At 49.8% G+C, this 24,872-nt stretch overlaps 1 protein-coding gene across 1 annotated transcript in view; it reads left to right on the forward strand.

Moving 5' to 3' along the window:
• The window catches only part of ASIC2 (acid sensing ion channel subunit 2), a 1,013,351-nt gene extending 990,372 nt beyond the window's left edge, over nucleotides 1–22,979 (forward strand). The window contains exons 4-10 of the mRNA XM_040455226.1: nucleotides 8,651–8,801; nucleotides 10,813–10,869; nucleotides 12,254–12,407; nucleotides 15,031–15,122; nucleotides 18,642–18,721; nucleotides 20,155–20,223; nucleotides 22,024–22,979. Coding sequence (XP_040311160.1) covers nucleotides 8,651–8,801; nucleotides 10,813–10,869; nucleotides 12,254–12,407; nucleotides 15,031–15,122; nucleotides 18,642–18,721; nucleotides 20,155–20,223; nucleotides 22,024–22,125 — 705 coding nt within the window. The 3' untranslated portion in view covers nucleotides 22,126–22,979. The remainder of the gene's footprint in view (nucleotides 1–8,650; nucleotides 8,802–10,812; nucleotides 10,870–12,253; nucleotides 12,408–15,030; nucleotides 15,123–18,641; nucleotides 18,722–20,154; nucleotides 20,224–22,023) is intronic.
• The last annotated feature ends 1,893 nt before the right edge of the window (nucleotides 22,980–24,872 follow it).

A 24,872-nucleotide genomic window follows, 5' to 3' on the forward strand; every position in this document is an offset into this window, starting at 1 on the left:
CAGCAGGGTAGCAGGGGCATCCCGGACATGACCTCTGCGATAAAAGGGAAGTGGCTGACCCTGAACAAACTTTGGATCCTCACCATCAGAGCTTCACCAGCTACATTCCTGGTGCACCCATCGTGGGCACCTGTTTTAATAGAAGACAAAGAAATGAGCTCCCCCTCCAAAGTGAATTTACATCATTTTAAGACCCCCAGCCTTGCCAAAAGGCATGATTCATTTCTCCCACAGCCAGTTTGTGTGTTTAATGATCCACTACTGAGCAACATAGAGGATCCAACCCATTCTAATCATAGGAGACCCCCTACCCCGCCAAACTTCCCTATTTACAGATGAGAAAACTAAGGTCCAGAGGAGAGCAGCGACTTTTCCAAGGTCATACAAGAAATTTGTGAAAAATCCTGGTCAACTCATGAGCTCCAAAGATGAAAGAGTAAAGCAAACCATGAGGAAGAATGAAGAAAAGAACCGTTAGATAAAAAGGAAGAGAAACGCTCTGAAAAGTCCTCCTTGGAGCGTGTCTCCCTTCCTACAGCCACGTACAGCCCTTCCTACAGCCCTTCTCCAGCCCCTGGAGAGGCAGTGTAGTGTGATAAGCACAAGGCTGGAGTCAGAAATTCCCAGGTCCATCTGCTGGCTCTGCCACTGATTAGGTTTGTGATCTTGGACAGGCTACTTAACCTTCTGATACTCAAGCTTCTCATTAATCAAATGAGAATGGAAACATCTACCTCAAAGGAGTCCTGTGAATGTTACATGAAATAAGTACAGAAGCTTTTGGTTCTCAGTAATGGTGGAGTAGCTTATATCAGACAAACTCTCCCGGAAATAGCAATTATAAACCCTGCACAAACTATTTGATGGCACTGGAGAGAGACTAACAGCAGGCAGAAACGGGAGGCTACACAGCCTTTGAAGGAAGGGAACCACACTGAGTGAAGGACACATTTATTTACCTGACCTCCCCGTGAAGGCACGCCAAGTTCTAAGGGAATCCTGGGGATAGAGGTCGAGCAGGAGACAGCAGCCATTAAGGAGTCAGAAGTCAGAATTTAGGGTTGCCTGAAAGGCCAAAAATTGGGAAAAGAAATCCTAGAAAGGAGGGGCCCCAGATGGGGAGCCCCCACATTTTTACATAAACCTCCCTAAAGTCCTGGACGGAACTTCGAACTTCATACAGATAGGGAGGGACTCCCGGAAGCTCGGGAGAAAAACAGCAGTTGAAAGAAATGGGCAGTAACTTCAGCAGCTGCCACTGAGGGGAGACAGACTTGATATCCAAGTACAACCAAGTTGGAGAGACTTCATAAATACCTCACACTTGCCACTGAAATGCCAGATGAGTCATTCCGCAGGAGTTAAGACCACATCCCAAGACAAAGGGCATAGTCCAGAATCAAGGGCAAAACTAAAATATGCCCATCCGTAAACAGAGCCTAAATAGTCTTTCTAAGACCAAACAAAACCAGTGATTCACCATTGATTTAACTGCCTGTTAGAACAAAACTCAATACTATTCAGAGGAAGACAACTGACCCAGAGTCACTATAAAGAGTTATTCGCAACATCCAGGATACAATTAAAAAAGGGTTATGTCGGGGCGCCTGGGTGGCTCAGTCGGTTAAGCATCCGACTTCCGCTCAGGTCACGATCTCACGGTCCGCGAGTTCGAGCCCCGCGTCGGGCTCTGGGCTGATGGCTCAGAGCCTGGAGCCTGCTTCAGATTCTGTGCCTCCCTCTCTCTCTGCCCCTCCCCCGTTCATGCTCTGTCTCTCTCTGTCTCAAAAATAAATAAACTTTAAAAAAAAAAAATAAAAAAAAAAAAAAGGGTTATGTCCAGGGGCACCTGGGTGACTCAGTCGGTTAAGTGTCTGATTTCGGCCTAGGTCATTATCTCACCGTTCCCGGGTTTGAGCACCACATTATCTCACCGTTCCCGGGTTTGAGCACCACATCACGCTCTGTGCTGACAGCTCAGAGCCTGGAACCTGTTCTAGATTCTGTGTCTCCCTCTCTCTCTCTCTCTCCTCTTCCCCCATTCATGCTCCGTCTCTCTCAAAAACAAATAAACATTAAAAAAAAATTTTTAAGGGTTATGTCCCCTATATATAATCAAAAATTACTAGACATATGAAAAAAAAAGAGGGAAAATATGAAAAGAAAAATAAACAACCAGTAGAAACAGATCCGCATATAGCCCGTGTTGGAATTAGAAACAGTAACTTTAAAATAACAATAACATGGGGCACCTGGGTGGCTCAGTCCGTTGAGCATCTGACTTCAGCTCGGGTCATGATCTCACAGTTTGTGAGTTCAAGCCCCATGTCAGGCTCTGTGCTGACAGCTTGGAGCCGGGAGCCAGCTTCTGATTCTGTATCTCCCTCTCTCGATCTCTCTCTCTCTCTCCCCTCCAACTCTCTCTCTCTCTCAAAAATAAACAAACATTTTTAAAAATTTAATAATAAAAATAAAATAACAATAATAAACATGTTAGGGGCTCCTGGGAGTCTCAGCTGGTTAAGTGTCCTACTCTTGATTTCAGCTCAGGTCATGATCTCACAGTTCATGAGATCAAGCCCCACGTTGGGCTTTGCACTGACAGCACAGAATCTGTTTGGGATTCTCTCTCCCTCTCTCTCTGCCCCTCTCCTTCTCTCTAAATAAATAAATAAATATTTTTTAAGTATATAAAAATAAAATAACAATGATAAGCATGTTAAACTATTACAGAAAGATATAAATGATGAGAAACTTTTAGGCAAAATATGAAAACTTTTTGTAAATGTCAACCTACACCTTGGGACTGGGTGGCTCAATTGGTTGAGCATCTGACTTTGGCTCAGGTCATAATCTCACAGTCCATGAGTTCAAGCCACACATCAGGCTCTGTGCTTACAGCTCAGAGCCTGGAGCCTGCTTCAGATTCTGTCTCTCTCTCTCTCTCTCTCTCTCTCTGCCCCTCCCCCACTCATGCGCTGTCTCTCTCTCTCTCAAAAATAAATAAACATTAAAAAAAAATTAGGGGCGCCTGGGTGGCTCAGTTGGTTAAGCACCGACTTCAACTCAGGTCATGATCTCACAGTTCATGAGTTCAAGCCCCATGTATGGCTCTATGCTGACAGCTCAGAGCCTGGAGCCTGCTTCAGACCCTGTGTGTGTTTCTCTCTGCCCCTACCATGTTCATACTCTGTCTCTCTCTCTCCCCCCCCCCAAAAATAAACATTAAAAAAAATTTTTAATTAAAAAAAATTACATACCAACCTACACCTAAAATATACAATTACCTGAAATTTTAAAAATATTGGATGGTATTATGAGAAGATTAGATAGAAAACAATAAATGAACACCAAACTTGAAGGCAGGTTAATAAAAATTATTCAAATGAGACACAAAGAGAAAGAAAAAAGACTGATAAAAGTGAACAGAGTTCTACCCATGATTTGTGAAACAGTACCAAGCAAACCAGCATGCATATAAATAGGATCCCAGAAAGAAGAGAGACAAAGAATGGAGGAGAAAAATAATTGAAGAAATATTGGCTAAAAGTTTTTCAATCTTGTTCAAAAATATCATTCCACAGATTCAGGAACCTCAGTGATCCCCAAGCAGGATAAATACAAAGTAAACCACGTCTGGTATGATGTAGTTAAAATCCTAAAACAACAACAACAACAACAACAACAACAACAACAGCAACAACATCTTAAAAGTAATCAGGAGAGAAGAGGCATAATACATAGAGAGGAGCAATGAAAAAATTATGACTGATTTCTCATCAAAAACAGGCCAGAAGATGGTGGAATACCCTTGAAATGGTTGGGGGGGACAACACATTACAAGCTGGAATTCTACACATGGCCAAAATATGTTTCAAAAATAAAGACAAAATTAACACTTCTTACAGATAAATGAAAATGGACACCATTTACCACAAGTGAACTCATACTAAAAGAAATAATAAAGAAAGTTCTTCTGCCTGAAGAGAAATGATAGCAAATGGAAATTCAGATCTACACAAAAGAATGGTGAACAGGGAAAATGATATACATGTGGGTAAATATAAAATGTTTTCTTTTGGGGCGCCTGGGTGGCGCAGTCGGTTAAGCGTCCGACTTCAGCCAGGTCACGATCTCGCGGTCCGTGAGTTCGAGCCCCGCGTCGGGCTCTGGGCTGATGGCTCAGAGCCTGGAGCCTGTTTCCGATTCTGTGTCTCCCTCTCTCTCTGCCCCTCCCCCGTTCATGCTCTGTCTCTCTCTGTCCCAAAAATAAATAAAAACGAGAAAAAAAAATTAAAAAAAAAATGTTTTCTTTTTTTCTTAACTTCTTTGAAAATTAATGGGATCCTTAAGGCATAAATAGTAACAGTGTACCTACCATGGTGTTTATAACAGATGTGATAGTAAAATATATGACAGCAATAGCATAAAGGATGAAAACTGTAAATCCTAGAGGAACAAGTTAAAAAAATAATAATACAAAGAGGTATAAATCAAAAGCCAATTGAGGAGATGGAATGATCACCTAAAACAATACTCAGTTACCCCAAAAGGAGTCAAGGCAGGTAGAACAAAGGAAGAAATAGCAGTGGGGACAAAAAGGAAACAAAGAGCAAGATAGTAGACTTCAACTTAACTGTATCAAAAATACTATTAAATGTAAATGCATTAAACCCTCCAATTAAAACACAGAGATTGTCAAGGTAAAACAGCAGTACTCAAATAGGCTGTTTACAGGAAATGTACCTTAAATATAAAAATATTCTGATGGGCGAAAAGCAAAAGGTGGACCAAAAAAAATTAAAGAATGGGAAAAGATAAACAGTAAGTATAAGAAAGCTGGTATGACTATCTTATACAAAGTAAACCTCAAGACAAATATATTGCATGAGATAAAGAGAGTTATTTCACAATGATAACAGAATCAATCCCTCAAGAAGATATCGTGATCTTAAATGTGTAGGTGCCTCATGGTAAGTTTCAAAAACACAAGGGGCAAAAATAGACCTAAAGGGAAACATGGACAAATCTATAGTCCTAGTTAGAGAGTTGAACACTTCTCTCTCAGCAATTGATGAATAACTAGACAAAAACTCAGTAAAACTATAGAAGATTGGAGCAACACTATCCAACAACTTGACCTAATTGCCTTTTATAAAACACCTACACCAACTATTACAGAATACACATGCTTTTCAAGTGCACATGAAACATTCACCAAGATATACCATACGCTGCACTGTAACTCAATCTCAGTAAATTTTAAAGGAACATGGATAGTATGTTTCCTGATCAAAGCATAATTAAATTAGAAATCAAAAACAACAAGGAAAGAGATAACACCAGTTACTAATATCAGAAACGAAAGACAGGACGTTACTACCAATTTTTCAGACATTTAAAAAGTGATAAGAATATTATACACAACTGTATGCTAATAAATTCAACAACTTAGATGAAATGGACAAATTCCTTGGAAAACAGCACAACAGAACCACCACAAGAAGAAATGGGAAGTCTGAATGTCTCTAAATCCACTAAAGGAATTGAATTCATAATTAAAAATCATCACACACACACACCATCACCAAGTCCAGATGGCTTCACATTTAGGACAGGAATGATACCAAGCCTATACAAACTGAGAAGATAGAGAAAGAGGAAAGGAAACAATTTATAATTTTGTTTATGAAGTTAGCATAACCACAATACCAAGCCTAACTGAGACATCACAAGAAAAGCAAATTAAATACAATATCATTCATGAGCATAGACACAGAAATCTTCCACAAGACATTAGTAGGTTAAATACAGCAACAATATAAAGAGGATAATAAATAAACCATGACCAAGTGGGGCTTGTGCCAGAAATGCAAGGTGGGTTCAGCATCTACAGATCAATCCGTATCATTCACCATATTAACAGAACAAAGGAGGAAAATCATGTGATCATCTCAGTAGAAACAGGACACACATTTGTCAAAACTCAATACCCAGTAAAGGTAAAAGTGCTCAGCAAACTAGAAACAGGAGAGAACTTTCTCAATCTGACAAGGGCCTCTAGGGAAAAAAATATATATATACCTAACACATTTAATAATGAAGTAATGAACCCTTTCCTTCTATGATCAGGAACAAGGTAAGGATATCTTCTCCCTTCAGTTTTTTCCAACGTTACACAATATACAGTTTCTGGCCAATGCGCTGAAGCAAGAAAAAGAAATAAAAAATAAAGACCAGAAAGGAAGAAGTAAAATTCAGCAATAAAAAGGAATGAACTACTGAGACATGCATGAGCATGAATGAATCTTGGAAACATTCTGCTGAGAGAAAGAAGCCAGACACAAAAGGGTGCATGCTGTATGCTTCTATTTATATAAAATCCTAGACCAGGCAAAGCCAATTTATGACAGAAAGCAGATCGGTGATGGCCTGAGGGCTGGGGAGGGGACTTTGGGGGGTTAATGGAGATGCTCCGTATCTTGATTGGAATGCTTGTTACCAGGGTGTACACGCTTGTAAAAATTCATTAAATTGTCCATTAAAGTTGAGACATTATTTGTAAATGACATCTTAATGAGGGATTTTTAAAAGTAGGAAAAATATACACCATTAAAAAAATGAAAAGTCAGCCCCAAACTATGGGAGGTAGAGAGAAAATATTCTCAGTACCTGCTATCTGACAGGGGACTTGTATCCAGAACATATGGAGAACTCTTACAGCTTAATAATAAAAGTAAAAAGTAAGCAAGTTGTTTTAATGGGCAAAAGACTTGAAAAGACATGTCACAAAAGATAATATATGAATGGCCAATTAGCACATAAAATTGCACTCAAGATCATCAATCAGCAGAAAGCCACAAATAGAAACAACAATGAGATATAACTATACCCCTACATGAATGTCTAAAATTAGAAATGTGGACAAAATCAAGATTTGGCAAGGGTACAGCATAACTGGAACTCTCATACGCTCCTGGTGGTAATGAAAGACCGTACTAGCACTGTGGATAACAGTTTCACCGTTTCATATAAAAAGTTACCCCGAGACCTATTTAACAAACCAGCTACTCTCCTAGCCGGTTCCCTAAGAGAAATGAAAGTATGTGTCCAAAAACTGAACTGACTTGTCCATAAATGTTAACAGGGACTTTTTCATAATTACCAAAAACTGGAAACAATCCAAGGGCCCGTCATCAGGTGAATGGATACAGATTGTGGTATACTTATACACTGGGAAACCATTCAGCAATTTAAAAAAAAAAAAAATGAACTAAGGCACACAACCGTGTGGATAAATCTCAAAAACATTATGTTGAGCCAAAGAAGCCGGACACAAAAGAATACTCTGTAGGTTCTCATTTACATGAAGGTTGAGAACAGCCAAAGCCAACCTAGGGTGGTAGAATCCGTAACAGAGATTGGCTGGGTGGATGGGTGGGGGTGGATTGGAAAGGGAGAGGAAGGAATTCTGTGGAGTGATTTTCAATGTCTTGGGTCTTACGGTGCCTGGGTGGCTCAGTAGGTTGAGCAACTGACTCTTGATTTTGGCTCAGGTCATGATCTCATGGTTGGCATCAAACCCCACGTCCAGCTCTATACTGATAGTGCAGGACCTGCTTAGAATTTTCTCTTTCTGCCCCTCCCCTGCTCACACGTGTGCACACACTCTCTCTCAAAATAAATAAGTAAACTTTTTTTTAAATGTCTTAGGTCTTGATTTAAGTGGTAGGTTCACAAGTGTATACATTTTTTTTAAAAAAATTTTAATGTTTATTTACTTGAGAGAGAGAGAGCAGGGGAGGGGCAGAGAGAGACACACACACAGAATCCAAAGCAGGCTCCAGGCTCTGAGCTGTCAGCATAGAGCCTGACACGGGGCTTGAACTCACAGACCGTGAGATCATGACCTGAGCCAAAGTCGGACACTCAACCAACTGAGCCACCCAGGCGCCCCAGTCAAGTGTATACATTTTTTAGAATTTGTTGAACTGTGCTCTAAAAACATGCATTTTGTTGCATTTTTTTTCTCCAATTAAATAAAAAAGATAAATATAAAGGATTTAGTTCGGGGCTTCACACATAAGTGCTCACAGCCATTCATTTCCCTCGCCCTTCACCTTCCCCAGTCCCAACAGGCATATACCATAGGCATGACAGCATTCTATGGACATTGGACCTCTGAGAATAAGGACATTTTCCCCAAAGGAGTTCATCCATAGCATGACACAGGAGGAGTGCTCTAGTCTGGGCCACAGATCATAAATAACATTGATTATGCCATTTCTTCCTGGACCCTCTGAAGGTTCTGGCCCCCAAGTCTAGGTCTGGGGTCCCAATGTTCCCAGCCAAGAAGGTAGAATTTAGTTGGGTCATTCCAAGAGTTTGGAGATGACAAAGTACGGAGGTAGAAAGACACATGGCAAATGTAAGAGACTTCGAGATTGGCCTTTATGAGAAGGTTATACGAGACCGGAAAATGAGTATTGGAGGCAGACATGGAAAGCCTATGAGGTCAATGGAGCTAGATTGTCCTGTAGCAGATGGTCAATAATCGTTTGTTGATTGAATAAGTAAGTGAATGCGCTATTAAGGCTGTCGATGCTGAACCTCCAGGGCTGACTGCTGCCCCCACCTTCCTGTCTTGCAGCTCACATACCTGCCCCCACCTTGGGGTGAGTGCCGATCCTCAGAGATGGGACTCGACTTCTTTCCTGTTTACAGCATCACCGCCTGTCGGATCGACTGTGAGACGCGCTACATCGTGGAGAATTGCAACTGTCGTATGGTGCACATGCCAGGTCAGTGCCAAGGGACAGCCTGAGACCTTCTGTGCCCTTCTCACCCTAGCGGGAACCACTGTACCCACTCCATGAGGACCCACAGAGATGCTGTTCTGGGAAAGGCTAGTACTTGGTCCCAAACACGTGGACGGCAGATGGAAACAACCAGTCTAGCAACCAGGGCAGCATCCTGGTGTCCAGAAGTGTCCAGATGTTTAAAGAATGCTCCTGCCAGTGCTCAACATGCTTGTTAATTGTTTGCTGCTCTTACCTCCTAGGGTTCAGTGTCCAGGTATTGGAGCCCTTGCAATTCTTGAATCCTGGTGTGGCACCTGTTCAAACATCCAGGTGTCTGTTGCTTTCATCCAGATGGTTTCCTTCTCGCATCCAAATGTCTAGCACTCTTTCAGATGAGGCAAAAGTCCCTCAGCTGGCAAATAGATGCGCATGCGCTGATATTTCTGGTGTCAGACTAACAATGCATGTAGCCATCTTATTAGAGGTAGTCAGCTAATCAGAGGCAGGAGCACGAGGGGTGGGGTGGGGGTGCAGGGGAGGGGGCATGGCGTGAGGGCTAATTCAAGCATGAAGAGTTTGGTTTCGCAGCAGAGAAGGAAGGATGACAAGCTGGGAGGAAGGGACCTTGGCTTCTAATTCAGATTCCTCCACTTTTCTGCTGTGTGACCTGGCCCAAGTTACTAAATCTCTCTGTTCTTACCTTCATTATCTCTAAAATACAATCATTAGTTGTTAGGAGGATAAAATTAGGCTAAAATATAAAAGTGCAAAAGTCAGTGGTCATTTTATTAGCACATGCGGAGAGGAACCAAAAGTAGTATTGACTGATGATCTACTATGTGTTGGGAGCTTTGCTATCCTATTCAATGGCTACCATTTCATAGCCATATCATACTTTATTTAAGTTTATTTAACTAAATCCTTATATCAGACATTTAATTCATTACCAATTGTTTTCTTTTATAACCAATGCTCAGATTTAGCTTATAGCTAAACTCTATTTCATCAGTAATCAGTAATTTTTTCTAGAAATCTAATTGTATAATTGTTGATCTTTAAAATTGCCTCTGAGCTTCCCAGAAGACAGAGCAAAAAGAGAAACACCAGTTACATTGTTATTGTTGGAAAGAAGGAAGCATACCAGCTCTCAGCTCTTGAAAAGGGTGTTTAGGGAAATAGTAAGGAAAGGACATTGTGGCAGGTTTAATTTTAGCACCAGGAAAAAAAAAGGCCGGGCCGGGTTTTGGGGGGGGGGGGGGGGTGCGTCTGGATTTCTACTGAGAGACCATAGAGAAGGATACCGCACTGGTGAATGTTACCTGCCTGATGCTCAGACTGGATCACCAGCCAGTAAGGTTCCCCCATGGAACCTGAGCCAAAAGCAAGCAGTAGAGGTTTCAACCGTTCTACCCATGACATTCTTACTGGCATCTCTGTTACCGAATTAAGGGCAAGAAACTTACAAAGTGGGGCTTGTTCACAGACAGCAGAGGTGTGGCCCTGGCCTCGGGGTCAGACTGGTCAGACCAGTGTATTCAAAACCCATCTCGATCACTGCTAGCTCTGATGTCCTGGGAAGGCAGGATATTTTAACCTCAAGACTCTCAGGGGTGAAACAGACACAGTATTTCCTATTTCCGGAGGTACCGTGTGAGTTAAAGGCGAAGATGTGTGCCTGGAGGTAGAGGTGCTTTCTGCCAGTCTCTACTTTCAGCCACCAAGGCTTTCTCACCTGTCACCCACCTGAGCTAGTTGGGCCAGCGCAGCAATCTGGGAGAAGTTAGCTAGGCAGACCCTATATTCACCTGCCCAAGCTCCCAGAGCAGAGCAGACCTAATCCCCTGGCTCTGGGTAACACTGAGCCCCCACTTGCCCCCAGCTCTTATGGGTGATTCCCTTCTGACTGCCGGGGGACTGCTGCTCCTCCCAGGTTGCAGGATGCATTCCCTTTCCCCAGCCCAGGAGGGAGGGGTTGCTGCCTGAGTAGTCTCCTTGTGTCTCTTCTTTGCAGGGGATGCCCCTTTCTGTACTCCTGAGCAGCACAAGGAGTGCGCAGAGCCTGCCCTAGGTCAGTACTGGGGGACAAAGGGAGTGGGAGCTGAGCTTGAGACCTCAGAGGTGTTCTGGGTGTGGGAGAGATAGGGCGGAAGGGGCACCGGAGGTGGGGAGGAGAGGCTGGCTGGGGCTTCGGCACTGTAGGAGCTGGAGAGGAAGGTGGAGAGGAGGCAGGAGCGAGGGAAGGGAGGAAACTGATGCAGGCGGATGAGGGCTGGCAAGGCACTGGGGGAGTGAGAGGAAGTAGAGAGGTGCGGTAGAGAAGGGGTGGGTTTCAGGGGAATGGAGAGCACTGGGGAGCACAGAGGAAGGGACAGAGATGGAGAGAGGATGAATGAACAGTAGACATCCTGGTGGGCACCGAAGGAGGTGGGGGGGGGGGGAAGGGGCAGCTGCTGTGCATTTCCCCCTCCTCCTCCTCTGGCTGGGTGCTCGTGGGTTGGAATAACTGCTGGAATCCCCCACTGGAAAACTTCAGGTGCAGGAGATCCGACAAACGAGCCACAACCCCAAATCTAGACTCACTCCACCTGCCTGCCTCTCTCTGCACCTGGGAAGTGGTCTATGATCAAGACGAGCAGCAGAGAGCATGTTTAAATCATAGGGACTCAAGTTCGTTCAGCAGCTGCACTTGCTGGAGCTAAGCTAGGACAGCTCTGGACTCCTGTGTCCAGATGCTTCCAGAAGGACTGATCGTGGGGGGAGGCGCCGGCCTTAGAGAAGAGTGAAAGATGTGTACAAAGACATCTCTCCTTGGAGTATGGAATCCCGTGGGTAACACTGCCATGATCAGAGAGACGGAGGGAAGGAAGTGATATCTTTAGCCACCCCTTCCTAAGTGGAAGACAGGAGCAGAAAAGATGCGGGAGGTTGCTTCTAGGGACAGGAACTGAGAATCTTTGCCTGCACCCTACCCCAGCAGGCACCGGAGGCAGGCTCTGGCTAGGAAGGAGCCTCAGAGGGAATACCGCTGAGCCCTGGGTTTTAGATTAAATGTTCTCTCATGTTTGCCCGTGACGGGAGGCCCACTTTGTGGATGAGAACACTGAGGCTAGGAGCAGAGAAGGCTCTGGGAAGCTGAAGGGGCCAGGACTCCTGTGGAACCCATTCTCCAAAAGTGGTGCCTTTCAACAATTTTTAAAGGACAACATAACAATAAAGGAAGTGGAAGGAGAACAGGACCAAGAGAGACACATGGAGTGGGCACTTTTCATGAGCGCTCACACCCTCGCCAATCTATAGCCAAAGCCCAGCTCCCCTCATCTCCACAGCCCCGCCCCTCACTTCCCGGGGATGGCCCCTCCTCCCAGCTTCCGCAACCCCACCTCCCCAGCGGCTGGAACCCTGGGGCCCCGCCCCCACAGCTGACTAAGCCCCGCCCCCCCTCTCCCCTGCAGGTCTGCTGGCGGAGAAGGACAGTAATTACTGTCTCTGCAGGACACCCTGCAACCTGACCCGCTACAACAAAGAGCTGTCCATGGTGAAGATCCCCAGCAAGACGTCAGCCAAGTACCTCGAGAAGAAATTCAACAAATCAGAAAAATATATCTCGTAAGCTCAGTGGGCACCGGTAGGCAGAGGGAGAAGGGATGGACCCAGGAGAAACTGGGGGCAGTCGAGGAGGAGGGCAGAGGGAAGCTCCGTTTGGCAGAACTGAACTGACCCTCGGCCGTGTGCCAAGCTCTGTGTTTACGACTCAGAAAGTGAAGACAAAGATGATTAAGAAGCAGCCCCTCCCCCAGCCTTTAAGGAGCTTAACAGTCTTGAGAGAGGAGCGAACGTCTGAATGCTTTACAGGCTGATACAGGCAGGAAGGGAGGCTGGTTGACTGCACCTCACATAGGGTTGCCGTCAAGGAAAGCTTCAGAGACTTTTTTTAAGTTTATTTCTTTATTTTGAGGGAGAGAGACAGAGAAAGCAAGCGGGGGAGGGGCAGAGAGAGAGAGAGAGAGGGAGAGACAGAATATCAAGCAGGTTCCGTGCTGTCAGAGTCATGGAATCTGATGTGGGGTTTGAATTCCCCAACTGTGAGATCATGACCTGAGCGGAAGTCAAGAGTCAGAAGCTTGGGGGCACCTGGGTGGCTCAGTTGGTTAAGTGTCCAACTTCAGCTCAGGTCATGATCTCGTGGCCCATGAGTTCCACTCTGTGCTGACAGCTCAGAGCCTGGAGCCTGCTTCAGATTCTGTGTCTCCCTCTCTCTCTCTCTGCCTCTCTCTCTCTCTCTCTCTCTCTCTCAAAAATAAAATAAAAACATAAAAAAAATTTAAACAAAGGAGTCGGAAGCTTAATGTACTGAGCCAGTCACGTGCCCCAGCTTCAGCGATCTTGTTTAAGAGGATGTGTAGGAGTTTCCCAGGCAGGCTTGCACATTTCATTCCCTCCACCCAGAATGCTTTTCCTCTCGCACTTTACCCACCTGGTTCCTCATTGTGCAGGTCTCCATTTCAAGGTCATCTCACACAGCTAAATTAGTTCTCCTCCTTTTCAATCTCTGTCCAAGCACTCTGGTGTTTTCCTTTGTGGCATTCACCTAAGGGTGTCATTTCCATGTTCTCGTGTGTGTGTGCCCCACTAGACGGAAAGCCCCCTGAAGGCTGCAGCCTTTCCTTGTGTTCGCTGCTGTGGAGGGTCTGGCACAGAGCTGGTATTCAAAAAAATGTCTTTTAACAGAATAAATGAATGGAAGTCTTGGGAGCAGAGGTGTCCCAGGCACAGGGCAGACAAGAGAATGGCCAGAGGGAGCTGGGACAGGTGGATGCGTCAGAGCAAGAGGGCCTCTTCTCCCTGGGGGACAGGGAGTGGATTTTATCCAAAAAGAGGAGGGGGCCTCTGATGAGCTTCAAGTAGGTGACAGCCTCAACCGTGTATTTTAGACCACTGCTCTGCAACAGAACTTTCTGCCATGACGGCAGAAGCACAGATTGTGTATCTCCGAGGACCAACAAGGGAGCCACTAACCGCATGTGGCTAGTGAGCATTTTAAATGTAGCCTGGGTGACAGAGGAACTGAAATGTAATTATTTTTAACGTTTTATTTATTTATTTTGAGAGAGCACACACAGGGGAGGGGCAGAGAGAGAGGGAGAGAGAGAGAGAGAGAGAGAGAGAGAGAGCGCCCCAAGCAAGCTCCTCACTGTCAGCACAGAGCCTGACTCGGGGCTCAAACTCATACCCCATGAGATCATGACCTGAGCCAAAACCAAGAGTCAGCCGCTCAACCAAAGGAGTCACCCAGGCGTCCCTGAATTGTGATGTTTTCTAGCAGTTTTAGAAAGATCCTTCAGGGGGCAGTGTGGAGGACAGAAGGGAAGCCAGAAGAAAGGGAGGCGGCCTGGTAGGAGGCAGTTGTCATCACCCAGGCAAGCGATGGTGACACTTACTTTGAACGGCGCCTCGGGGAGCCCTGCATGAAGAGGAGGATTTGCTTCTCTCTCACCAGCCGCTCCCTCCTGCCACACGGCCACCAGAGCCCATCCCGGGGCGACTCTGGCTCAGCCGGTTGCAAACAAGGGGCACCGAGGCCACTGTGACCAGCGTCGCAGGAGATGGAGAAAAGGAGGTGCCAGGCCCTGCTGCTGAGCCGACGTTCTGCCAGCAGCGATGACTTTTCCTGCCAAGATGCGTCTTGTTAACACACCTGCCTAAAAGAGGAAAAGGGAACCCCCCGGCCAGATATAGATTTGTTCCTCCCTGAGCCTGGCAGCTGATTTGGCAGTGTGAGCGCACGGGCGTCCCACTAGGACAACCTTGTTATAAATCCAAGTAGGAGCATGGCGGGGGGCTCTCGGGAGTGGGTAGAGGCCGCCCGGGAGGTCAGCTGGGGCAAGCAAGGCAAGAGAGTGAAGAGCTTGTCAAGAGAGTGCTGAACTCACCTGCAGGTGGGGAGCCAGGAAGACCCTGTGGGGGGCCCAGAGACCTGGAGGCCAGGTAGGACTCATGGAAAGCTGTCCCAAAGAGGGACAGCTGATATGTGCCTCCAGAGCACTGGGCTGGGGGTCAGGGCTCTTGGTTCCAAGGTCAGCTCTGTCGCTGACCAGCTCTAACTTTGGGCTGGTGGTTTCATTTTCCTGGGCCTCAGCCCCTCCCTCTGTCAATGGGAAAGCTGGGTCGGATGGCCTGCGTGGATCCCGATGGTCCTCACTGTGTATGGTACTGGATATTCCCTCTGCAGAGAGAACATCCTCGTTCTGGATATATTTTTTGAAGCCCTCAATTATGAGACGATTGAACAGAAGAAGGCATATGAAGTTGCTGCCTTACTCGGTATGTCGGTGTCTGTTGCACAAATTTCCACACGTCATGGAGGGGAGTGAGGGGGAGTGGGCAGGGGGTAGGCAGGCAGACAGCACTCTCAAGGTGCTAATTACGCCCTCTGTCCCAGAATGGGAAGGCCTCCAGAGTGACGGAGGTTTTAGGCTCAGCTCATGCCCCAATTTAAGCCTCAGCTTCCCCATTGACACAATGATGCAAGTGAGCTGAAAGGTCTCTCAGGGCCTTCCCAGGGCTGCCCCGTTGGACTCTGCGGTCTTCTGCCCCCAGGTTGGAGTGACAGTCCCGGGGCCACAGCGGGAAAAACGCTGTCCAATGGAGGGAAGGCTGAGCTTTGGGTGGTCCCCAGGCAGTGAGTGTGAGTGTGGGACTGGAAAGCAACATGGCAGCACTGGGGCCAGATGTCTCCCCTGGATTGAGAGTCCTTTGTCAAACACAAAAGAAGGGTCACACATCCCCAGATGTCTACAAACCTGACTGCCGCCCCCACTCAAGTTCACATCAGCTCCCCTGGCCGCACCGCCAAATAACGGATGCAGGGAGTTCCGTTCAACCCTGCCCCCCCCGCCAAACTCACAAAACCCCTGGGGGTGGTCAGTTGAAAGACCTGTGCCTTGGGTCCTTCTCCCAACTCCAGCTCACTCTCAAGAGAGGACATGATGCTGTCCCTACAAGGAGAATTAGCCGCTGTTGTCCCTGTGAGTTGGACAGAGAGTGGTATCCTGGGGAAGGTGGGTGGCAGGTATAGAGGGAAGTATAGAGGTTCAGAGCCAAAGACTACTGCATACCAGCTCCGAGAATGTGGGCAAGTGGCCTCACTCACTGGACATCAGGCCCCTCATCTGTGAAATGGGTCTAATAAAGCTGCTTGATGAGTTCATTGTGATGGTTAGCCGGGGTAAAGCCTCAGCCCACAGAAGGTCCATAAAGAATAGTTTCTGGTACCTGGAGAGTCACCATGCCAGAGACCCAGGGCCCCCGCTGGTGATTCCAGGCACCATGTGAGCATTTCTGCACCTCTCCCAGGCGACTGGGGACTGAGCCACAGCTGGGACCCAGTTGGGTTAAGGTGGCTGTCATTTGGGTCTCAGACGCTGTTGCGGCCAAAAGGGACTAAGCCAAGACTCTAATGTCCTGGGCCGGAGGTAGAGGTCATGCTCCAGACATGTAGACCCACTCACCCTGCCTCTGTCACCTCATTTCTTTTTTTTTTTCTTTTTTTGAGAGAGAAAGAGAAAGTGTGCGTACAAGCGGGGGAGGGGCAGAGAGAAGGAGAGACAGAATCCCAAGCAGGCTCCACGCCATCAGCGCAGAGCCCGATGCGGGGCTCAAACTCACAAACTGAGATCACGACCTGAGCCGAGATCAACAGTCTGACGCTTAACCAACAAGTCACCCAGGCATCCCTCTCTTTCATTTCCTAAAGAGAACTCAAGACAGGGCTCTCCCCATCCCCCCATATAGGCTCACAGCTCGCTCTCTCTCTCTCGCTCGCTCTCACTCTCTCTCTCTGTCTTACACACACACACACACACACACACACACACACTGAGAAGGGCCTGAGCTCTGAATCTGTCAGAAAGGATAGCTCATCTCTGCATCTGATATGAGGATGAGATGTTCCCAGCATCTTGTTCCCACCCAGAATAGCCTGCTGAGAAATCATGCTGCCATCTGTGCCTCCCGTGACAAGAGTGCGTGCCGCTCGCAAGCACTCAGTCCCCAAGCCCGTTGGGCCCTTCCCTCACCGCTGCACAGCCCGCCCTCACCCCAGCGCACACCGCACAGGCACTCATCCACACACAGCACACCCCGCCCCAAAGCGCACACACACGCACACCATGCAGAGCCACGCACACCGGTGCACGGTGGCACACAGACCCACAGACTCATCACACACACCTGTCCGTACGCACACACATGCTCACACAGGTTCCGCACGCTCAAACACACTATGCCCACCCCCACAAAGCCGCACTCACACACACTTAGACACACTCAGGGTCCCCACCCTAGACGTAAATAGCCACCTGCGTGAAGCCATCGACAGCCAGACATGCTTCTTCTACTAAACAAGCATGTGCACACGCAGAGGACCCTGGCACATAACCACACTCACACACACTGCATACACGTGCAAACACGCACCTCACACCTGACATGAACACCTGTAAGAACCCACTCCCCAGTAATGTCCCCACGAAGGGCATCAGAGAGGGCAGGGGGGAGAGGAGTGAGGGGAACTGTTGGAGCCCAGCTCCAAACCCACCCAGGAAGAGCCCCCTTCCTGCCCTCTCTGCCTGCTCACCTGGGACTGTGGTTGTCCGACCCCACTCAGCCATAATCAGGGACTGTAATCAGAGAGGGCAGATGTGGCCAACAGAAAGTTCTCAGACCACGAGGTCAGCCCGGTGCACCCCCTTTCCCAGCGCTCTCCCCGCCCAGCCCAGCAGCTAACGGTCTCAGAGGCTCCAGCTGGCAAGAACCTCACAGTTCTCTCCTCCACTCCCCTCCACCACCAAATGTCCTTTGAAGGCAAAGCTACTGAGAAGGTCAGGGGTTATCAAAACCACACAGCAGGCTGGTGGCCACTCTCCAAACGCAGATACTCTGAGCCCTCTATTCGACCACACTGACTTCCAGAGCCAAGCATTTGGACTTTTGGGGGGACCCTTGGGGATCTGATAATAGCTTCTCAAATAGGGACTCTCCCGGTACAAATGCCCAGGTACACCCATGTAATGTTTTGCATTCATTTCCAAAGGGTCTCCAACTGTCCACAACTCCCACAGGAGAGTTGTTCTCAGACCCTGGTGGGTTAGAGAATCCCCTGGGAATTTAAGAATCCTGACTTCCAGACCCCAGAATCAGAGATTCTGATTTTATAGACTTGGGGCATGTCCAGGTATCTACACTGGGGGGGACCTGAAGACCAGTCAAGAAACACTTTGGTCAATGGGGCCTATATACCCCCCAGCAAGAACATCTACTCTAGGAAAAGACCAAATTGAGCATTTACTTTGAGGTGGGGGAGTTAGGGGAATGCTTCCTATGACCTTATCCCAAAGGTGAGAGGTGCCTTGAGTTGGCCCTGTGGGCCTCTTCATGATTGGGAGGGTAGGAAGGTCTCTTGTGCCATTGTTTCCGAGACCCACGCCCAAGGCACCTGACACATGAGTCTTGGGCTCCATTGTCCTGTCCCCAGGCCAAGACCACACGCTTCTTGTCTCTATTCCCAGCCCAGAGACAAAGCGAGGCTTTGAGTGTGGTTCTGAAGGTAATTGAATAAGCCCATTAGCCTGTGAGGTCTTACAGTAGGCCCTCCAGTAAGCATTTGGGTTAATCCCCATCCACACTGGGTGCTGTGCAATGAGAGAGGGAGTTGTCCAGGGCCTGACCTACCTAAGGCCCAGGCTCCCCGTGGAGGGAGGTCTGGTTTCTGAGTTGTTTGTTCACTCCTTCCTAGAAGGGCCATGAGTAAAGCCAAATCTTTGACCTTTTCTCTCTCTCCAGGTGATATTGGTGGTCAGATGGGACTGTTTATTGGTGCTAGTATCCTTACAATACTAGAGCTCTTTGATTATATTTACGAGGTAAGACTGGGGTTGTTCGTGGGGAAATGACCGTATGCTGATACTCTCGTCCTACCCTGATGCATGGGGGAGAGGGTGGCCTCTTTCCACCCAGAACCCGCTTTCTCCTCCCTGTCCGCAAATACTGTCTATCACCAAGTCCTAGGCAGGGAGGAGGGGGTGGGTCCAAGAGAGACAGAAGCCACAGTCCTATCCCCAGGCAGCTGGGAGATCCGTGGGCTGTCCACACTTGCAGGAAGGGAGAGGAAGCATCGAGAAGGAGAAGAGCCAGAACTGAGGCCAGCTCCGAGCCCCTCCCACGCAAGACCAGCTGTGGTGGCTTCATACGTATGTGTGTCTGCACCCACACACTCACAGCACATGCACACACATACCCCCCCACACACACACCACTCACACACCCTGGTACCACTCGTAAATACACACACACACATATATACTACGTTCACCCAGCAGACACACACACACACACACACACACACACACACACACACATGGGCCCTCTGGGTGGCCCGTCACCTGAGTAGTGCCTATCCTGGTGCAGGCAGGCTTAGAGAAGCGGCATTTCCTGACGACTTCGTCAATTCTGAGGAAGCAGGAACAAAGGCACGCAGGCCATTTCTGGCTGTTCACAGCCGGAGATGTCCCCTCAAAAGGCCGCTGGAACAGAGCCTCTGAAAGCATCTCAAACAATAGACAGCGGCTTCTGGCTCTGAGAATTCCTTTGCTCCTCAGCCTCCCCTTCCCACCCCGTCTCCCCTGCGTCCTCCAGAGCTGGGCTGGCTCCAGTGTCTCCAGAATTCCTAAGGGGGTTCCTCAGTGTCCCCAGGGCCACCAGAGTTTCGCTCTAGCAAGAAGAGCCGGCACAGCAGTGTCCTGCCTCCCAGAGAGGGCCATCCTTGGCCAAAGGCCCCTGGGGACCACAGTGGGGAGCTGGAGGACCCCGAGTACCAGGGTCCTCTGGAGTGCCACATTCCCCCTCCCGGCATGGTGACCTTGTTCCCCAAACCCAAGCCACCCACGGCCAGATCTCATTCTGCTTTGCTTATTAATTTGGGGGAAGAGTTGTTATAAGGTTACGGAAATTGCATCCTGCCAAGTAACATGTTTAATAACTGCCCCTCGTTGCTAGGAATCGAATGTTATGAACTCGGGGGGGGGGGGGGCCTGGTCTTACGAACAGTGGGGCTCTCAGGCTTGGAAAGTGATTGGTAATCTCCTCCCCCAGGCCCAGCCTCAGAAAGGGGCTCCCAGGCTGCTCATCCACACGCTCCTTCCACAAGAGAAAACGGTCCCCGTGCCAGAGGGGGCCTCCTGTGACCTCCTCCAGGACCTACCTCCTGCACCAAAACCTCGCTTCAGCCAAAAGATTGGGCAGGGGCTCCCAGAGCTCGTCGCTCTACCTGACCAACCCTGTCCTGATTTTCTTGCAGCTGATCAAAGAGAAGCTCTTAGACCTGCTTGGTAAAGAAGAGGACGAAGGGAGCCACGACGAGAACGTGGTAAGAGCAGCCTGTGTGCTCTAGGTTGCTCTATTCTCTGCTTTTGCAGGGCTGCATGAGACCAGATGTCAGGGCCTGGGCGGGGGAGACACGCCTTAACTCAGGTTGTCCGAGGACGCTCCCACGGAGCCCGGGGCTCTCTCTGACACCCATCCAGAGCCTGATAGCAAGCCATGGATGTAGCCAATACCTGGCCCAGTCTAGCTTCTCCAGGGCTGGAGCCTTACAGTTCTCATCGTGTGCCTTGGGGGAAGCAGGGAGGCTCCGCTCCCTTACTCTCAGGGTGTCAAGGTGCAAGTGAGGACGTCACTGGCGCTTTACTCCTTCAGAAGGGGACGCGGAGCTCGGGGCCCCGCGAGGTTGTTACCCACGTAACCGCCTCCTAGTGCGTGCCGAGTACGCGTCAGGCTCCATGCTGCAGGCCGTAAGCGCACCTTGTCCTTCAGCTGTGTGGTTACCCTGGAGAAAGGTCTGTTCTCTCCATTTTGTATTTGAGGCAGCTGAGGCCTAAAAGGTCAAGGTCACCCAGGCGATGAATGGCAGAGCCGGACGCAGAGCCCCCCTGACCGCCGTCCTACTCTGCCTCTCTTCCCTCGAGCGGCCAGCGAGGCCCCACCTCTTATGGCTGTGTGCTCTCCTTCCCAAACTCAGTCTGCTCCCGGGCTCTGGCCTCAGCTGCCTGGTACAGGTATCTCTGGCTTTTCCCGGTTGAGACTTTGCCCTGAGAATGCCAGGCCCTTGAGGCAGCCACCACCCCCCTGGAGTCAGCAAATCCTAGGCCCAGTGATCCCAGCCCCTTCCCCCCAGGAGACCCCCGTTTCTGCTCCAGATGCCATCTGCCGGGCGAAAAATCTCTGCTTAGGTTCTCCCGGGCCCCTGCAGCCTCTGTTGAATAGAAACCAGTGTCTGTTGAGGGGAAGGCAGCGTGGAAGGGGCCGGGGGATCGGCACTCAGGTCCCTGCTTCCCAGCTCAGTGCCTGAGGGCTGGTGGGTTACCTCCCTGAGCGCCTGTCGAGTCACAGGCACCTTAGGGACTTGTCATTTGCATTAAGTGGGACCATGCCTGTAAAGCAGTCAGCAGTGCCTAATTTACAGTAAGTGCTCAGCCTCTGTCACCTCCCCCCACCGCAGCCCCATCCTCATCAGATCTCCCCCACATTCTTGGCACAGCCTCCTGGCTGCTATCTCTCTGCTCCCATCCCTCCCAGCCTCCAGCCCTCCGCGGCATGGGAGTCGCTGGGAAAGCTCAAGGCCCCCCAGCCCCACCCTGTCCAGGGACCCGAGACTGCCAGGGGCCAGCCTAACCCTAAAGGTCCACTGGGGAGCCGTGACTACTCTGGTTCTGGCTGGTTGGGGGCCTCCCCACTTCCTCCTAGGCCTCAGCAATTGGCAGCCCGTGCCCCCAGCCTGGTCCTCCTCTACCCAGAAAGGCCTCAAGGGAGGACCCCAGGAGGAGGACAGGAGGGGACATGCTCCTGCCTCGGAGTTAGAGAGCACTCAGAAGTAGCTTTCGGTGACACATCGGGGCAGCTGCTAAACCCCATCACCAGGGCACCCGGTCCCTACCCTGGGGGCACCTAAGTGGGCAATGGTGAGGATCCTGAAGGCAGCGAGGCCCCTCCAGCCTCGGGCCCCGCGACAGCAAGCCAGCCCCTGAGATGTCTGGGGCAGGGGCCGTGGTGCCCTGGGAGAGCCCACAAGCAGGGGCCACAGTTCCCAGGGCCTAGGCTGGGCTGCCAGGGGCATCATGACAACATTTTGCAGAATGAATATCAGCACCCCCTATCTCCTTGCCTCCAGAGCACTTGTGACACGATGCCAAACCACTCTGAAACCATCAGCCACACTGTGAATGTGCCCCTGCAGACGGCCCTGGGGACCTTGGAGGAGATTGCCTGCTGACAGCCCATGGACCACCCGGCACCCTCCCAAACAGACCTTGAGGCCCAAGACCCAGGACAGGGGACAGCAGGCTCAGGTGGGATGGCCCCTGATGACAGAAGGAAACAAGAGCCCCCTATGCACACATAGCAAACTATCTGCCAAAACCTCGCTGTGGCCACGTCTGACACGACGCGTCCTCGGGCCCCGCCGTGCGTCCCTCTTAGGAGAAAAGAGTCACACTCTGGAACTGTCCGAGAACCAACCTGCCATCACATCTCACTGCCAGATGTATAAAGCACCTGCATGCTGAGACCGCTCGCGGCGCCACCCCCTCGTCCGTCTCTGTTCACGACTCTCCTCCGTGCGCTTTCCGCCGGCCACTCTGCAGTCCTGCAGTGGGACCAGGCTCCAGCCCCAGAGCCACCCCGTGGCCACACTGGAATCGCGACGGCACGGTCAAGAGGAAAAGCTCAGAACTCTCAGCCACGTCCGGTCCCTGTGTAGTTTGTGAAGGTTCTTAACCTGCCCACAAACCCCTTTGCCGGAGCCGGCCTGTGGGCTGACCGGGGCCACCCCCACCCCCGTCCCAGCGCCTGGTGGAGGCAGGGCGGCCTGGGCGACTCCAGCGCTCATCCAGGGGACCTGCGTCATCCTGCTGTCCTCGTGACCCGGCTTGTACAGTCCAATTCTGTTTCTCTGGGGGTGGGGGCTTGTTTTGTCTGTCTGTCAGAGATCTGTTCTGTTTTGTTCCATTCTCCAGATTTGGGTTTTGATGTTCTGAGGTTTGGTTTGATTTGGTTTCTCCATTTTCTCTGGCGTTTATTTATTCGTGCTTCCGGTCACGGTCATATTAAAAGCTGGTCTTGTGGAAACAGCCGAGTCGATGCTGCCTTTCCCCCCATTACTAAGGTCTCGCTCCCCAAAGCCTTTGGGAAGGGCCAGGCCTGCCGGGTTAAAACCCACAGATTGTAGCCATGGAAAGTCTCCTGCAACCACGCTTACCTTTACAAAGTGTATGGAGGGTATGCACTTACATTCTATTCGAAGTCTCTGAACACTATTGATCGCAACCTTTAAATGATCTCATGACCACTGATGGGTCACAGCCTGCAGTCTGAACGACACTGCCCTGGACCATAGGCGTGTGGCTCGAAGAGAACACCGCCCAGACCTAAGAACCATGAAGGAGGCCTTCCTGTCCCTCTGCACTTCGGTCCTGACTCCTCTCCCCTGTCAGTGAAGTCGGGCTGGCCTCCCTCCCACATACCAGCCTTTCCGGAGGCTCTCTGCACCCCACCTCCTCATCCCCATCAAACAGACTTGCTTGTCCCTGCAGAGGCCACACTGGCTTCCCACCTCGCTCCCACTACTTCTGAGAGGATGTCCAGGCAGGATCGGAGGGTGGAGGTGCCTAGTGGGGAGGTGCCTGCTGCGGCAAGAGAGAGCTTCCTGTCCAGGCAGAATCTGTGTCTTCACGGCATCATGTTAATTCCAAGGGGATGGTGCCTGTAGCCTAACTTTCCCTTTCCCCACTCCCCCATCACTACCAACTCAAGGTCTCCCCTAAAGCCTCGTATGGTTGGCGCCTTCCTCCTCACGCACAGATGCGCAGAAAACACTGCCTGGCCCTTGCTCTACCTTCCAGTCTCTCACCATCATCCTCCCTCTCCCCGCCTCTCCCCTGCCCGATCCACGAGCACAAGGAAGAGGTATTTCCCCAGTGACCAAATGAGAAGAACCAGGTAGCAGGAGCTAGGAGCGCCCGCTCCGTCTCCTTCTCTCGGCAGCTGTGCTCTCTGGACTCAGTTCCCTTAATTTGAGGATGAAAATAATACTGTACCCGTGTCTTCGCAGAGGATCTCCGGAGGCCCCTTCAGACTTGAGGCATGTGAGGCTCTGCTCCCCCTGCGCAGGGGGACAAATCAGACCAGCCACGCTCACACACGCGGTGGCCAGGAGGCAGATGGGACACAGCATCCCTGAGATGCCTCCTCCCAAGCACCCTTTCAGTGCGGGGATGCGCAAGGCTGTTGCCAAAGCTGGGCTTTAATCCTTAGGGACTGAGTGCAAGGTTGCTGGAAGGTGCCCTGTTTTAGTTTTCCGTCGCCGCTGTAACAGGTTACCACAAACACGGTGGCTTAAAGCACAGATTTATTGTCTCCGGATTCTGGAGGTCAGAAGGTGGACACAGTTCTCCCTGAGCTAAAATCTAAGTGTCAGCAAGGCTGTCTTCCTTCCGGAGGCTCAGGAGGAGAAACCGTTTCACCTTTTCCAGCTCCCAGAGGCCACCCACGTTCTGTGGCTGGTGGCCTCTGCCTCCATCAGCCAACCTGGCAATGATGGGTGGAGTCCTTACAGCACACAACCGTGACCTCCTGGGTCACATCTCCCTCTATCCTAGACCCTCTCCTGCCTCCCTCTTCCACTCTAGAGGGACTCTTGTGATTAGATCAGGCCCTCCTGATAACCCGTGATAATGTCCCCATCTCAAGGTCATTAACTTAATCACACACTTCAAAGTCTCTTTTGCCATGTAGAGTAATATATTCACAAGTTGCAGGGATTAAGATGTGGCCGTCTTTGGGGGCCATTATTCTACCTACCAAAGGCCCTTTGGACCATATAGACTATGGGTTTCATTTTCCAAATGAGCAGACCCGGGGGTGGGAGGGTGGGGAGGGTGGGTGATGGGTATTGAGGAGGGCACCTTTGGGGATGAGCACTGGGTGTTGTATGGAAACCAATTTGACAATAAATTTCATATA

Source organism: Herpailurus yagouaroundi, unplaced genomic scaffold (genome assembly GCF_014898765.1).
Source record: "Herpailurus yagouaroundi ecotype Mexico unplaced genomic scaffold, PumYag 215, whole genome shotgun sequence".
NCBI lineage: Eukaryota > Metazoa > Chordata > Mammalia > Carnivora > Felidae > Herpailurus > Herpailurus yagouaroundi.